The sequence below is a fragment of the Heptranchias perlo genome, chromosome 23 (genome assembly GCF_035084215.1).
Source record: "Heptranchias perlo isolate sHepPer1 chromosome 23, sHepPer1.hap1, whole genome shotgun sequence".
NCBI classification, from domain to species: Eukaryota; Metazoa; Chordata; class Chondrichthyes; order Hexanchiformes; family Hexanchidae; genus Heptranchias; species Heptranchias perlo.
This window is the reverse complement of record NC_090347.1, coordinates 41,638,511-41,655,768: the sequence shown is the minus strand read 5'-3', so window position 1 is coordinate 41,655,768 and position 17,258 is coordinate 41,638,511. Positions and strand designations below refer to the sequence as shown.

The 17,258-nt window shown below is 45.0% G+C and overlaps 1 protein-coding gene across 3 annotated transcripts in view; it reads left to right on the top strand.

Moving 5' to 3' along the window:
* Positions 1-17,258, top strand: part of LOC137341269 (fas-binding factor 1 homolog) — a 127,783-nt gene that overhangs the window by 9,471 nt on the left and 101,054 nt on the right. For all 3 annotated transcript variants that reach the window (XM_068004374.1, XM_068004375.1, XM_068004373.1), the window contains exons 3-8: positions 6,488-6,515; positions 9,424-9,465; positions 12,074-12,164; positions 12,570-12,630; positions 13,623-13,673; positions 15,894-16,044. In XM_068004374.1, coding sequence (XP_067860475.1) covers positions 6,488-6,515; positions 9,424-9,465; positions 12,074-12,164; positions 12,570-12,630; positions 13,623-13,673; positions 15,894-16,044 — 424 coding nt within the window. The remainder of the gene's footprint in view (positions 1-6,487; positions 6,516-9,423; positions 9,466-12,073; positions 12,165-12,569; positions 12,631-13,622; positions 13,674-15,893; positions 16,045-17,258) is intronic.

The following is a 17,258-nucleotide window of genomic DNA, read 5'->3' as shown; positions in this document are numbered from 1 at the left end:
TCGATCTACCAAAATGCATCACCTCACATTTATCTAAATTAAACTCCATCTGCCATTCATCGGCCCACTGGCCCAATTTATCAAGATCCCGTTGCAATCCTAGATAACCTTCTTCACTGTCCACAATGCCACCAATCTTGGTGTCATCTGCAAACTTACTAACCATGCCTCCTAAATTCTCATCCAAATCATTAATATAAATAACAAATAACAGCGGACCCAGCACCGATCCCTGAGGCACACCGCTGGACACAGGCATCCAGTTTGAAAAACAACCCTCGACAACCACCCTCTGTCTTCTGTCGTCAAGCCAATGTTGTATTCAATTGGCTACCTCACCTTGGATCCCATGAGATTTAACCTTATGTAACAACCTACCATGCGGTACCTTGTCAAATGCTTTGCTGAAGTCCATGTAGACCACGTTAACTGGGATACAAACAGTGTGAAGGTTATAGAGGGTGCAAAATTCTTAAATTGCATTCAGGAGAACTTTTTTAGCCAGTACATAGCAAGCCCACAAGAGAGGGGGCAGTTCTGGATTTAGTTTTAGGACATGAAGCTGGGCAGATGGAAGGAGTATCAGTGGGAGAGCATTTTGATGGTAGTGATCATAATTCAGTTAGATTTAACATAGTTAGGGAAAAGGACAAAGATAGAACAGGAGTTAAAGTTCTCAATTGGGGAAAGGCTAATTTTACTAAGCTGAGAAGTGATTTAGCAAAAATGGACTCGAAACAGCTACTTAAAGGTAAATCAGTGTCAGAGTAGTGGGAGGCATTAAACGGGGAGATCCAAGGGGTTCAGAGTAAACATGTTCCCACAAAGAAAAAGGGTGGGGCTGCCAAATCTAGAGCCCCCTGGATGACAAGGAGCATACAGGGTAAGGTAAGGCAGAAAAGGAAAGTTTATGTCAGACACAGAGAGCTCAATGCTACAGAAAGCCTAGAGAAGTATAGAAAGTGCAGGGGTGAAATTAAAAAGGAAATTAGGAAAGCAAAGAGAGGGCATGAAAAAATATTGGCAAGTAAAATCAAGGAAAACCCAAAGATGTTTTATAAATATATTAAGAGCAAGAGGATAACTAAGGAAAGAGTAGGGCCTATTAGAGACCAAAAAGGTAACCTATGTGTGGAGGCAGAAGATGTTGGTATGGTTCTTAATGTATACTTTGCTTGTCTTCACAAAAGAGAGGGACGATGCAGATATTGTAGTTAAGGAGGAGGAGTGTGAAATATTGGATGGGATAAACATAGAGAGGAAGTATTAAGGGGTTTAGAATCTTTGAAAGTAGATACATCACCAGGGCCGGATGAAATGTATCCTTGGCTGTTAAAAGAAGCAAGGGAGGAAATGGCGGAGGTTCTGACTATCATTTTCCAATCCTCCCTGGATACAGGCGTGGTGCTGGAGGATTGGAGGACTGCTAACGTTGTACCATTGTTTAAAAAGGGAGCGAGGGATAGACCGAGTAATTACAGGCCAGTCAGTCTAACCTCGGTGGTGGGCAAATTATTGGAATCGATTCTGAGGGACAGCATAAACCGCTATTTAGAAAGGCACGGATTAATCAAGGATAGTCAACATGGATTTGTTGAGGGAAGGTCGTGTCTGACTAACTTGATTGAATTTTTTGAGGAGGCAACAAGGGGGGGGTCGATGAGGGTAGTGCGTTTGATGTAGTCTACATGGATATTAGCAAGGCTTTTCACAAAGTCCCACATGGCAGACTGGTCAAAAAAGTACAAGCCCATGGGATCCAAGGGAAAGTGGCTAGTTGGATCCAAAATTGGCTCAGTGGCAGGAAGCAAAGGGTCAATGGTCAATGGGTGTTTTTGTGACTGGAAGGCTGTTTCCTATGGCGTTGTGCAGGGCTCAATACTAGGACCCTTGCTTTTTGTGGTATATATCAATGATTTGGACTTAAATGTAGGGGGCATGATTAAGAAGTTTTCAGATGATACAAAAATTGGCCATGTGGTTGATAGTGAGGAGGAAAGCTGTAGACTGCAGGAAGATATCAATGGACTGGTCAGGTGGGCAGAAAAGTGGCAAATGGAATTCAATCCGAAGAAGTGTGAGGTAATGCATTTGGGGAGGTCAAACAAGGCAAGGGAATACACTATAAATGGGAGGATACTAAGATGTGTAGAGGAAGTGAGGGAGTGGAGTGTATGTCCACAGATCTCTGAAGGTAGCAGGACAGGTAGGTAAGGTGGTTAAGAAGGCATACAGTATACTTTCCTTTATTAGCCGAGGCATAGAATATAAAAGCAGGGAGGTTATGCTGGAACTGTATAAAACACTAGTTAGGCCACAGCTTGAGTACTGCGTACAGTTCTGGTCACCACATTACAGGAAGGATGTAATTGCACTAGAGAGGGTGCAGAGGAGATTTATGAGGACGTTGCCAGGACTGGAGAATTTTAGTTATGAGGAAAGATTGGATAAGCTGGGGCTGTTTTCTTTGGAACAGAGGAGGCTGGGGGGTGATTTAATTGAGGTGTACAAAATTATGAGAGGTCTAGATAGATTGGATAGGAAGGACCTATTTCCCTTAGCAGAGAGGTCAATAACCTGGGGGAATGGATTTAAAGTGATTGGTAGAAGGATTAGAGGGGAGCTGAGGAAAATGTTTTTCACCCAGAGGGTGGTGGGGGTCTGGAACTCACTGCCTGAAAGGGTGGTAGAGACAGAAACCCTCATCACATTTAAAAAGTACTTGGATATGCACTTGAAGTGCCGTAACCTACAAGGCTACGGACCAAGTGCTGGAAAGTGGGATTAGGCTGGGTGGCTCATTTTCAGCCGGCGTAGACATGATGGGCTGAATGGCCTCCTTCTGTGCCGTAAATTTTCTATGATTCTGTCAGTTCCCCTTAATATCTTGAAAACTTCGATCAAAGCACCCCTTAATCTTCTAAATTCCAGGGAACACAACCCCAGATTGTGTAATCTCTCCTCGTAATTTAACCCTTGGAGCACTCCCTCCAAGGCCAATATATCCTGCCTAAGGTGCGGTGCCCAGAACTGAACTCAGTAGCGTAACTTCTACCCCCTTCTATTCTAGTCCTCTAGATTTAAAGGCCAGCATTCCATTAGCCTTTTTGATTATTTTCTGTACCTGTCCATGACATTTTAATGATCTACGTACATGGACCCCATAGTCTCTTTGGACCTCCACTGTTTCGAGCTTTTCACCATTTAGAATGTACTCTGATCTATCCTTTTTAGGTCCAAAGTGGGTGACCTCACACTTGCCTACATTGAAATCCATTTGCCACAGTTTTGCCCATTCACTTAATCTATTAATATCTCTCTGTAATTTAATGCTTAATGTAATCTACACTGCTTACACTGCTGCCTACCTTTGTGCCATCGACAAACTTGGATATGTGGCTCTCTATCCCATCAACTAAGTTGTTAATAAATACAATAGTTGAGGCCCTCAGGTGTTGTAGGAGAACTTTAACTTAACCCTTTCTGTGCCTGAGAATGCTTAATGGAGCAATATAGGGGAATTTGAATCTAGTTTAATTTATGACAAAAATGGAGCATTTTGTCTAGTTTTAGCTCGGTACTATGCATAAGGAGCTTAAAAACCACCTGCATTCAGAAACATGTCCTCAGATTAACTTAATGCAAATGTTGCTAGGATCTCTTTGCTTGTCTCTGAGACTGGCTTGAGGAAGGAACCAATCATGCAAATGTACCATGATTGTTTCAGTTATATGCACCGCTGCTAGCTCCTGTTTGGATTTAGTAGACATATTCACAAAGCTCTGACAACTGTTTTGGCTATCTAATTAGCTTGGACTGTTTTGATTGGAGACAGTCAACCTGGAACTTTCAAAGACAGGTAGGAATATAAAAAAAGAATAACTATATAAAGTTAATTATAAAATACAGTTTAGTATTAGAGATTGTGAGCCATATATATATATATAATATATACAATTAACCACTGTGATTTATTGACTTCCTCATTTACTGATCAATAAATTTGTTTTCTAAGTACAAGGTCTGTTGTTAGTGTTGCTGCTCTCAAAGATTAGGAGAATCCGGTGGGGAGACAGGATAGATCCAGTAGAAATATAAAGAAAAGTTTTCTCTATATTATCTTGGACACACTTTTAAAACTTACCTAGATATCTGAACCACTCATGGCTGTCGGGAGCTAAGTCTTGCCTATTGAAGTAATCTAAAAATACAGAAGTCAAAGGGCTCGATGTTACCAGGGCTGCGGGTTCGCGGCGGGGGGGCTATTGGGCACGTGGGTAACGCGCCTGGTGAAATGAGTCAGCCACCCGTGCGATCGCAGCCCAATTGGATCCACTTACCTGGTCTTCCGGGTTCCCCACTACTGATCTGCACGTCGGGCGGGCTGCGCATGCGCAGTAAGATCTGTCAGCTGGAGGAGCTCTGTTTAAAGGGGCAGTCCTCCACTGACCGATGCTGCAACAAATAGAAAAAATTACAGCATGGAGCAGCCCAGGGGGAAGGCTGCTCCCAGTTTAATGATGCCTCACTCCAGGTATCAATAGATGGGGTGAGGAGGAGGGGGAGGACAGAGATCTTCCCCCCCGGCGGGCGGGAGGAAGCGACCTGCCTCTGCCACCAGGAAGGCCTGGCTCGAGGTGGCAGAGGAAGTCACCTGCACCACCAACATATCTCCCACCTGCATACAGTGCAGGAGGCGCTCCAATGACCTCAGTAGGTCAGCCAAAGTGAGTACACTTACTCATTCCCCTACACTCCGTCTGCCACATCACCACCCCCACCCCACATCTCCTTCTGCACTGCCAACACTACTCTGTCACATCACCCCTCATACCCACTCAAACCTCATCCTCATCTTACCTGCACTTACTCACCTCGCCAGTACTCATCCCGCCACTACCACTCAACCCAATCCTCATACAATCTCATGGCTCTATCTCATACTCACCCTCTCATGCATCTCTTTCACGGTCAGCCTCACTCAACCTGCCACTACCTGTGCTGCAGCCACAGGGCATGCATCACATATGTGCAGTAGGCAGCGTAAGGCAAGCGTGTCGTGAGCATGAAGGGGATGTACAAAGGTGTTTGAGGGTTTGTCATGGTTGTTACTTATATTGAATTTCTGACCAACTCACATTACATATTATATTGTCACCACTACTGTCACGTCTTTGCGAATCTTGTCTGGTTTGTGCAATAATGCCCTTTCCTGAGGATCACTATGAAGACCCACAACTGATGCCATTGTGTCACTGCAGAGTGGGTGTAGGTGTATTTGCAGGGCTCTTTTGTGCAAATGGCTGAGAGACGTTGGCGATGTCCCTGGTGGCACCCTGGAAGGATGCGGAGAAGTTGTTGAGGGCAGTGGTGACTTTGACAGCGACAAGTAAGAAGATGGTGCTCGGGCCAGCCGGGAGCAGCTTGGCATGAAGGAGGCTGCAGATGTCCACGACTACATGTCGAGTGACTCTGAACCTCCGTGTGCACTGCTGCTCAGAGAGATCCAGGAAGCTGAGCCTCGGTCTGTGGACCCTGTGGCGAGGGTAGTGCCCTCTGTGACGCATCTCTCTCTGCAGTAGCCCTCCCTCCTGCTGTACAGGTGGATGTGTCACAGCACTGTGTTGTGGAGCTCCACGTGTCAGAGGTGGATGGTGAGGCTGGTGAGGCTGGTGATGCTGTTTGCCCTCCAAGGAGGTCATGACTGCAGCTATGGCGGCCCCCATCCGGAAGATGTACATCTGAGGGGGTCCGCAAGGTAGGTACATGTCTCTGGACCCCGGGGTAAGTGTGCAAGTTGGTGACTTTGATTGTCAGGAGGAGGGTGGTGGAGGCCAAACTTTGTCCCAAGTGACAGAGTGGCCTCCTGCAATGAGTGAGGGTCTCCGCCCCCCCCCCCCCCTCCCCACTGTCAAATAGACCTTTGCAGCTGCAACAGGTCCATTTGAACTGGGAGTGTTTCCTCCAGTATCCCTTAATCAGGTCAGTTAATGACCTGAACAAGCAAAATAATTACTTTCAAGTGGAACCCCGCTGGCTTTAATTGCCTGCGGGATTCCCACCAGCGGGGGCTGCGAGCGCACACTGGCGCGTCAGTGGGGAACCCGGAAGTGGGCAGGTTGGAGCCAGGCTCCGAACCCGCTCCAGGATTCTCCGATTTTCGGAGCCCTCCCGCCAGGAACGCACCCAATAGCGGGTGCTAAAATGATGCCCAAAATATCTATAGTAAGAAGGGCAGAAAAGACCCCAAAACACAACATAGTCCTTGCTGTCTATAACCTGGGAATACTCAATGGTTCAGTTCAGGGACATCTTTAATCTAATTTAATACTTGTGAGTGCCAGATGTTATATCTTTTAAAGTTGCCATGGGTTTAAAATTTTGGAATTTTTCCATCCTAATTATTTTTAGAAGTTTTTTTTATTGCTTTCAACAAACAGCTTTGAAAATATAAAGTTCAGATGAACAAAATTGTTTTGTGTTTCAGGGATCAAAACAGAAGAAAGTTTTTCGAGGTGAGTAACTTGTATGCCTCCCCATTTCATTGAGTTGCTTCTGGTATTATTAAGTGAAGGGTGGGCATTTTACGTTTTTAAAAAATGTATTAAAATATCCATTAAAATTTTTTAAAAAGTGGAGACCTGCCACATTGGGTCTCTTTGCCTCCAGGCCATTCTGGTAACGTCACTGACCAGGAGGAGCCCAGTGTGTCTTGGAGCGACTACACTGATTGCAGTTACAGCATCAACTTTGAACCACTATAGAAGTGAACCTAGAGCCTCCCTGGGTAGACAAGCTACTGGCATTAAAAAAGGGGGAATCAGCACGTTGGCTCTTCCAGCACTGAAAGTGCTTGGCAACTTTCCAAATAAAAACTATTTTCTCACTTGTAACACAATGTTTAGCAACTGTTTAAAAAATGGAATAGGACACTAGTGGGGAACTGGGAGATGTGCTCTGCCTTCCATCCCTCTCCCCCCTCACAGTGCTGTCTGCTTAATTTTAATGGAAATGTTTGGCGGTCTGGCCCGCAGATTTCTCCACATGCCCTCCTTGAGTCTAGGCGCTGGCTTTCCCATGCTTCTTTGGCCTGAAGAGTAGATGTGGAGCATTCCATGTTTGCAGGTGTCTTCCTGATACTGAAGGTGGTCTCCTTTAGTGGCGCCATCCATTCTGAAAACTGGGGCAACTCATGTTAAGTCTGAGATAAATTCTGACCCTCATGCTGGGATTCCAGAGCTCTGATGTTGGAGATACTTGGCTGAAACACCAGGGAATGCTGCTTCCCAGTACCTGCAACAGCAGGCCCTGTATCCCTGTGAGAAAAGGCTTAGTCTCCATTTGGTGTCTGTCCCATTGTGAACTTGCCAGATATCCCAACACAAGTGATTTGGGTGACCTTGAACATGAATCACAGAAGGTTAACGTGCAGGTGCAGCAAGGGGTCGGCCATGTAGGATGGAGATGAGGAAAAATTTATTCACTCAGAGGGTTGTGAATCTTTGGAATTCTCTACCCCAGAGGGCTGTGGATGCTCAGTTATTGAGTATATTCAAAACTGAGATCGATAGATTTTTGGACACTAAGGAAATCAAGGGATATGTTGATAGGGTGGGAAAGTGGATTTGAGGTAGAAGATCAGCCATGATCTTATTGAATGGGGGATCAGGCTCGAGGGGCCATATAGCCTACTCCTGCTCCTATTTCTTATATTCTTATGTTCTTCTGGATAAATACTTGACTAGGGGCCACAGTTTAAAAATAAAGGGTCTCCCATTTAAGACGGAGATGAGGAGAAATTTTTTCCCTCAGAGGGTCGTGAGTCTGTGGAACTCCCTTCCCCAGAGAACGGTGGAGGCAGGGTCATTGAATATTTTTAAGGCTGAGTTAGATAGATTTCTGATTAACAAGGGAGTCATTGAAACAGGGCTAGACAGACTGGATGCAGGGAAGATGTTTCTCCTGGCTGGGGGGTCCAGAATGAGGGGTCACAGTCTCAGGATACGGGGTAGGACATTTAGGACTGCGATGAGGAGAAATTTCTTCACTCAGAGGCTGGTGAACTGTGGAATTCTCTACCACAGGAGGCTGTGGAGGCCAAGTCATTGAATATATTTAAGAAGGAGCTAGATAGACTTCTGGACACAAATGACCTTCCCTCCATCATAAGGTCAGAAATGGGGATGTTTGCTGATGACTGCACAGTGTTCAGTTCCATTCGCAACCCCTCAGATAATGAAGCAGTCCGTGCCCGCATGCAGCAAGACCTGGACAACATCCAGGCTTGGGCTGATAAGTGGCAAGTAACATTCGCGTCAGATAAGTGCCAGGCAATGACCATCTCCAACAAGAGAGAGTCTAACCACCTCCCCTTGACATTCAACGGCATTACCATCGCCGAATCCCCCACCATCAACATCCTGGGGGTCACCATTGACCAGAAACTTAACTGGACCAGCCATATAAATACTGTGGCTATGAGAGCAGGTCAGAGGCTGGGTATTCTGCGGCGAGTGACTCACCTCCTGACTCCCCAAAGCCTTTCCACCATCTACAAGGCACAAGTCAGGAGTGTGATGGAATACTCTCCACTTGCCTGGATGAGTGCAGCTCCAACAACACTCAAGAAGCTCGACACCATCCAAGATAAAGCAGCCCGCTTGATTGGCACCCCATCCACCACCCTAAACATTCACTCCCTTCACCACCGGCGCACTGTGGCTGCAGTGTGCACCATCCACAGGATGCACTGCAGCAACGCGCCAAGGCTTCTTCGACAGCACCTCCCAAACCCGCGACCTCTACCACCTAGAAGGACAAGGGCAGCAGGCGCATGGGAACAACACCACCTGCATGTTCCCCTCCAAGTCACACACCATCCCGACTTGGAAATATATCGCCGTTCCTTCATTGTCGCTGGGTCAAAATCCTGGAACTCCCTTCCTAACAGCACTGTGGGAGAACCGTCACCACACGGACTGCAGCGGTTCAAGAAGGCGGCTCACCACCACCTTCTCAAGGGCAATTAGGGATGGGCAATAAATGCCGGCCTTGCCAGCGACGCCCACATCCCGTGAACGAATAAAAAAAAAAGACATCAAGGGGTATGGGGATAGAGCGGGAATATGGTATTGAGATAGAGGATCAGCCATGATCATATTGAATGGTGGAGCAGGCTCGAAGGGCCGAATGGCCCACTCCTGTTCTTAATTCGTATGTTCGTAAAAGTAAAAAATTTGCAGGGCTATGGGGAAAGAGTGGGGGAATGGGACTATTTGGATCACTCTTTCACAGAGCTGGCACAGGCACGATGGGCTGGATAGGCACCTTCTGTGCTGTATGATTCTATGACTTCATTGCACAGTATGTTGGGAGTGAAAATACATCATTCTCAGATATTAATGTGTTTGTGTTCTGTTTCAGAGTCGATTGATGACGTACTGGATGACCTCCTCGGGGAAGATGGTAAGTTGAGCTAGCTAGATTCATTACACGTATATTTGCTAACTTTATCCTTTTGGTAATCCATAACCGACGGATTAGTCTAGCTGCTTAATCACAGGATTGTGAACATAGTCTATGTCACAGAGACCCAATTGCAGTAATTCTGATTGTTTTAACTGAGAAACCCAAGGTGAAGGGCTAAGGCTCAGAGTGTAGGACAACACCAAGGGTAAAAAGAGTAGCAGTGAAGACAAGTTAAATCAGATAGTAATGGGAAATTGATGCCAGTTTTGGCTTTAACATCCTGAAGATTTTAGGAAGAAAGGAAGAGTATTGGAGGTAAAAACGTCCAGTTTTGAGGACCTGGGAAAGAATGAGCAGGAGACAGTGCAGTGAGTTCCAATTTCAACATGCTGATGATGCAGGGAGGAGAAAAATTGTGTATTTTAGTTTTATTTTACTTGATCAGTCATATATCTGCCATGTGAGGAAACCTATTGCCATGTTAAAGAGTTCCGAACCAGACTACCCAGCAACCTATACCTGTAGAATTTCTGTTTGCCCGATCCACACACTTTCCTCATAGGGACACACCTCACTTACCTCAAGTCCCAGAGAGCTTAGGCACAGGTTGGCAGAGCCAAGATTTAGAAGCATAGATGTTTACAGAAGGAGGCTTTTTTTTATTAGTAAGGCCAGCTTTTATTGCCCATCCCTAATTGCCCTTGAGAAGGTGGTGGTGAGCCGCCTTCTTGAACCGCTACAGTCAGTGTGGTGACGGTTCTCCCACAGTGCTGTTAGAAAGGGAGTTCCAGGATTTTGACCCAGCGACGATGAAGGAACAGCGATATATTTCCAAGTCGGGATGGTGTGTGACTTGTAGGGGAACGTGCAGGTGGTGTTGTTCCCATGTGCCTGCTGCCCTTATCCTTCTAGGTGATAGAGGTTGCAGGTTTGGGAGGTGCTGTCGAAGAAGCCTTGGTGAGTTGCTGCAGTGCATACTGTAGATGGTACACACTGCAGCCACAGTGTGCCAGTGGTGCAGGGAGTGAATGTTTAGGGTGGTGGATGGGGTGCCACTTTGTCTTGGATAGTGTTAAGCTTCTTGAGTGTTGTTGGAGCTGCACTCATCCAGGCAAGTGGAGACTATTCCATTACACTCCTGACTTGTGCCTTTAGATGGTGGAAAGGCTTTGGGGAGTCAGGAGGTGAGTCACTTGCTGCAGAATAACCAGCCTCTGACCTGCTCTTGTAGCCACAGTATTTATGTGTCTGGTCCATTTAAGTTTCTGGTCAATGGTGACCCTCAGGATGTTGATGGTGGGGGATTTGGCGATGGTAATGCCGTTGAATGTCAAGAGGAGGTGGTTAGACTCTCTCTTGTTGGAGATGGTCATTGCCTGGCACTTGTCTGGCGCGAATTCTGCACCTCGGGTCTGTGCTGGAACAATCCAAAACTAATCCCACTGCGCTGCTTGATTTCCATAGGCCTATATCACCATTTGTTTTAAATATGTATCCACTTTTCCCTTAACAGATGTAATGGTCTCTGCCTCATCTACCCTCCGTGGCAAATCATTCCGTGCGCCAACAACTCTCTGCATAAAGAAATTTCTCCTAAACGCTCTCCCTACTCTGTGATAATTTTTAATCTCGACCCCTTGTCACTGACTCCCCAACCAGAGGATATTAACTTTCTCTATTCACCTTATCAAAATCCTTCATTTTTTAAACCTCTATTAAAACTCCTCTTAACCTCCTCTGCTCCAGTGGAACTAGTTCCAGTATTTCAAGTATCTCCTCATAACTATAGTTTCCCATCCCCGGTGCGATTTTGGTGAATCTATGCTGAATGCTCTCTGTGGCTTTAATGCCTTTTCTGTCCTGTATCTGTCTGCTCATTCCAGTAACCTGTCTATGTCCCAAATGTGCACAGGGGTACTGCTGTAGTTTAACACGGTAAAACCGTGCAGCTTACTGATGACACAGCCAGGACCCCCCTTGTTAGGGAATTGGTTTAGGAAGAGTATAGAGGGCGGTGTATTTGAACTAGAAGGGGAACGAAAGCAGAAATTTTAGGGACCATTGAAAATACTAACATCAATAAAATTGAGACAAGAATGTAGGTTGTCGGTTAGTTATGCTATCCTAGTGACACTGCCTCAATCTGCCAATTGGGTTTAAAAATAAAACTGGCACCTTTCACATGAACAGTAAACAATTATTTACATCACTGCTTAACTTATTGCTGATTCTGGCTACTCACAGCAAGTGATTGTGAACTCTCTGATCTGTGTGCATCTCCACTGCATTGTCTGAAGCTTCAACAAGTGGGTGGCAAACCAAAATGGATTAAAGAGAAAACTAAATATTGTGTTAAACCTGTGGCTTGAAGAGCTGAGGGTGTGCTAATAGTTTTACTGAATATATTCACTGAATATATTTAAGATGGAGCTAGATAGATTTCTAGACACAAAAGGCATTAAGGGGTATGGGGAGAGAGCGGGAATATGGTATTGAGAAAGAGGATCTGCCATGATCGTATTGAATGGCAGAGCAGGCTCAAAGGGCCGAATGGCCTACTCCTGCTCCTATTTTCTATGTTTATTTCTGTCGCCTTGTTTTGCAGATGGATCTCCCAGCAAGTCTGCTTTCCCAACTACACATACAGGAAGAGTCCTTGGGAGATCAGTTACGACGCTATCAAGAGCCAGCAAAAAGTACGCAAGTTAGCAGACCGACTCTGACTGTAGGAACAATGAGCATGCTTTTTGAATATTTGTAGTGTGCAGGCAGGGATTTGATTTAATGTGGTTTGGAAGCTTAATTTCAGCTTTCAGCTTGAAATGGAATGTATTCATACAGAAACAGTAACAACAAATGTAATTTTTAGTTTCGTAACGGTAAAAATGTGTATTGTAACTGATTGCACCGAGGTCGCCCCGGATGAGTAGAGCTTAATGCAGCAAGTATCCAGAGGTATCATCTGTGTAGAGATTAATGCAGTGAGTGAACTCGGGTCTCCCGTGACGTATAGAGATTAATGCAGAAAGTCCATTGGGGTCTTTGTAATAGGTAGAGATTAATGCAGCGAATGTACTGAGGTCTCTATTTCTCCTCTTCAGATCATTGCTGGATGACGACTTTTTCAATAAATTGGCGCAGGAGGCCAACAAGGACAATGAGGTGAGTGTGTGTCATTTATTTATGGCCTACCGGATTAAGCTTGGTGCAACGCTAAGCCACAGACCCCAAAAAATCCAGGTTCATTTTCCAATTTGATCCAGGTTAGCTGATTTCAGCCAGGGCAGTAATTTGGGTATTACAACGGCCCCAGCACTCCTGGCTAGGGAGGGAACAAAAAAATCAATCAGGTTCCTTGTTGCTGATCGCTATCCAGTTACCTCCCGCTGGAAAGTGCATGAATGCACCGATTGAGAACAGGATTGGGTTCAGCTTGATGAATCGGGTGGGCACTTGGAATTAGGGCTACTGCTCACATGGAGGATATGCGCCATCATGGACTGGATGGGCCGAATGGCCTATTTCCATGACGTGATTTCTATTAAATTCAATGTAGTCTCCACAATCGAGGTACCGGAGCACTGACGACCCCCAGGGGACTATACACCAACATAAGTCAGCACCTTCAGGAGACGTGGGGATGAAAAAGACAAGATAGAGAACAGCAGTCAGGTTGGAGAGTGCGTTTCAGAGATAATTTTAGCAGATTGTCCGTGCTACTTGTATGTGGCGACTATTAGAATACTTTCAAGTCTGTCTCGACTTTAACTGATCTGTCTGGAATCCCAATTTTGGGAAGCATTTTATTTATTAAACTGCCTTGCATCCGAGAATCATCTCCCCAGTTCACTGATGTCGTGAGGATGGATTTCACTAATCATGAATCTGTGAGATCCATCCTCTTAAGGAAGTTGAAATATGAAATCCACCTGTTCTCACCACCCCCCCTCCCCCACCTCCCCTGCCACCCCCTTCTCTCCCTACCTGGTATGATTGACCTGCAGAAGGCCTTTAATACAAATGTATATTTACAAATTAGGAGCAAAGTGGCTGAACTCCCGGTTACAGTGGAATAGTTGCACTAATGTTAAATTGCAGGGAGCGGTGCTGAGTATTGTATACAGGACTTGTACTATTTTTTTTTCTTTGTGTAGGAGTCGGAGATTTCGGAGGTTGATCCTCAGGCTCTGTTAGAAACTATGAAGGTAAGGGAAGTTTGTATGTTCACAAGTTGCAAAGGTCACTGTGTTGTGCTCTCTTTGTACAGTACCAATTGGATAACGGAGAGCAGGGAGTGATTATGAGCCTGTAATCTCGCTCTTTGGGTTCAGATCACAGCTCATTCACCTCAGCTGAGCCCAAAGATTACATTACAGTCTTGTAATTACTCCCTATTGTTTCCAATTTGGGCAGCACTCTGTCCGGTGTAGTATTGGACAGTCCAGTTTTTGGGCAATGGGTAAACACAGGAACGGAAATAAAAGCATAAAATGCTGGAAATGCATAACAGGCCCAATAGCATCTGAAAATAGAAGAAATCGATTAATGCTTTGGGTAGAGGGACTTTGCGTTTCCCCCCATCCCAGCCAGCCTCCCAAGTTCCACCCTACACAAACTCCAACTCATCCAGAACTGCAACACCCACATGTTGAGTCCAGCTCACCTAGCATCCCTGCTCTTGTTGACCTCCACTGACTTCCCATTCCAGTACATTAAATTTCAAATTCTCCTCCATAGCCTTTTTCCTCTCTACCTCTACAAACTCCTCTACCCCTATGTTCCAGCTCAGATTCTTAGCTCTTCTGTGACTGGATGTCTGTGCATTTAGCCTCATCTCCACTATCGATAGCAGAGCCTTCATCCACTGTGGCCCTGCACTGTAATTCTCCTCTTAAACCTGTCCCCTTTGCTACATCCCTGCCCACCTTCAAAAATCTCATTTAAAAGCTACCTCTTTTGCAATGTCTTTGGTCTCCTCCCCAACTTCCTTCTCTCAGTTCCCGTTCAGTGCCCATTATCCCCTCTCCCTTTTATGAAGCGTTTGGGGATGTTTCACTCTGTTAAGGGTGCTATGTCGATAGTCGCTGTTGTCTCCAACCTGCTTTTTTTTTCTGATGCCATTGGAACTGTACTTCCAGCACTTTATATTTTTATTTCTGGTTTTGAATGGGCTCTGGACATTTCTAAAATGCAAACTCGACACCAAAGGATGATTTGTATTTTCTGAACATAAATCCATTCAAAAAAATTCAATTTGGTGTCTTTGATTGTGGAGCCATTAACTATTCTAGTTTCTAAAGTTTTCTGTGTATTTTCACCATCAGCCAGAACTCAAACCAATATTCTTCTGCCACCTGCTGAGGAAGTCTGTACCTTTTTATATCGACATTCGACATATATATATATTTTTAACAGTTTGCAGTTCTCGTGTTAATGCTGGCTCTTCCATCAGTAACTTTAAGTCATTTTTGTTTTTAAAGTCCTGCTGTTTGTGGAGAGACAAGAAAAGCTGGGATTGTTCTCCTTAGAGCAGAGAAGGTTAAGTAGAGATTTGATAGAGGTGTTCAAAATTATGAGGGGTTTTGATAGGGTAGATAAGGAGAAACTGTTTCCAGTGGCAGAAGGGTTGGTAACCAGAGGACACAGATTTAAGGTAATTGGCAAAACAACCAGAGGCAGCATGATGAAAAATTTCTTTACACAGCGAGTTGTTATGATCTGGAATGCACTGCCTGAAAGGGTGGTGGAAGCAGATTCAATAACAACTTTCAAAATGGAATTGGATAAATACTTGAAGGGGTAAAATTTGCAGGGCTAGAGGGGAAGAGCAGTAGTGTGGGACTAATTGGATAGCTCTTTCGCACAGGCATGATGACCAAATGGCCTCCTTCTGTGCTGTAAGGTTCTATGAAAAGTTCCATGCGGTTTGTGAGCTGAGCGATATCCTGGTAAGGAGTCAATGTCTTTGGTAGAGAAGACAAAGAACTTGGAAGAGGACGCTGCATTCTCTGAGTGGAAGTGTGGCTGGCTTTTTCATGGCTTTGCAGTGATGTTAGTTTTTAAAAAAAATTGTCCTGGAGATCTGGGTGACAGGGGCAAAGCAGTGTTTTATTGCTCATCCCTGAGGGCATTAAGAATCAACCAAATAGTGTGGGCCTGGAGTCATGTGTAGGTCAAGTGGTAGGTGTGGCAGGTTCCCTTCCCTGACTTACATTATTGAACAATTTGGGTTTTTACAACAATCCAGCAGCGTTCACAGTCATTTTTCTGCTGCCATCCCACAACTTACCAGATTTATTGAATTCAGTTTCACAACTTGGCCGTGGTACGATTGGAACTCACGACTTCTGGGTTGCTAATCCACTGCCACAACCACTAGGCTCCTGTCCCTTTTTTATTTTCTTTCTCATGCCATCTGTGTGCAGGATATCGATGACATGGAAGCCGACCTCTTTGGGAAAAGGAAGAAGCAGAGTTCTGTTCCGAGTCATCCTGCTAGGAATTCTGCTGGGATCGAAAGCTCCAAACCAGAATCCTCCAGAACCACGCAAAAACTAGCAGCAGCGAAAGATAACTGTAAGTAATGGTATAAACCTTGGAAATCTGAAGCAGGGAAGCGCTGGAAATACACAACTGCGCAGTTGGAATCTGAACAAGCAAAACAAGCTCATTCTTTCAGTTGGGTCCCTTCAACAGAAGGCAGAAGTCTTGTGTGAAAATGAATGTCCCATTAGAGGAAAGTGGTTTGAGCGAGCGTGCGGTGGAGATAGTTTCGGAAAGTCACCTATATGAGATGACCTGGTTTCAAACGCAGTCTTTAAAGGAGTGCATTGCTTTGCTAGTTAATTTGTTTTCTTCTCCCCTTTGGATTCATTCACTTTCATGGGTAAAAGGAAAGGCTGCAGCTGCACAAGCAGCTCTGTGGCTGGTCAGTGGAAAGTGCGTGAGAGCGGAACGGCATGCTTGATCCCTAACCTGCATGGGAAGAGCTGCTAGATTTATCCCAAGTATAAGAGTGAGGAACTCTGAGTTCAAGAAACTTGAGTTCTACAGTGTAGAGGGAAGTGGGGAGCTCATTTCATGCTGGTTTCTTCTGACTTGGAGCAGGGAATTTACAAGCATCTGCCAGTCTACATACTTCCCTTGCAAGCAGCAATTAACCACGAATTGACCTCAGAATGTACTTATTTACAGTTCTTCGACTTTGCGGCCTTAAAGAGACAGGCCACTTTAAACACAGATGCACCTTAGTAGCAGAATAATACATTGTTCATTCTATGATATAGTACTCCTTGGCATTATAAAGCAGCATATCGTCTGACTTACTGTAAAGATTGCCACAGGAGATTTAAATAAGCAAAAATTAATTTAAAACTATGTTTTTTACTGAAAGAGTGATGTGCGTGGAATAATCTGCCAGACAATGTAGTGAAAGCATTAGAGGCTTTTAAGATGCTGCTGGATGCTATAATAGGAGAGTTAGAGTAGTAGAACAATGGGTTTCAATGGGTTTCTGAACCTCGCGTTTTCCAAATGGGGTTGGCCTCTGCTGCTGACTGTCTGGCGGGATGAAGATCAGGAGGGAAATCATCAGGTGAGGAATCGGAGATGGGATGATTCCATTTTCTAAAAGGGGAAGGCCAGTAAAGAAAGAAAGAACTTGCATTTATATAACGCCTTTCATGACTTTAGGACATCCCAAAGCGCTTTACAGCCAATGAAGTACTTTTGAAATGTAGTCACTGTTGTAATGTAGGAAACGAGGCAGCCAATCTGCACACAGCAAGGTC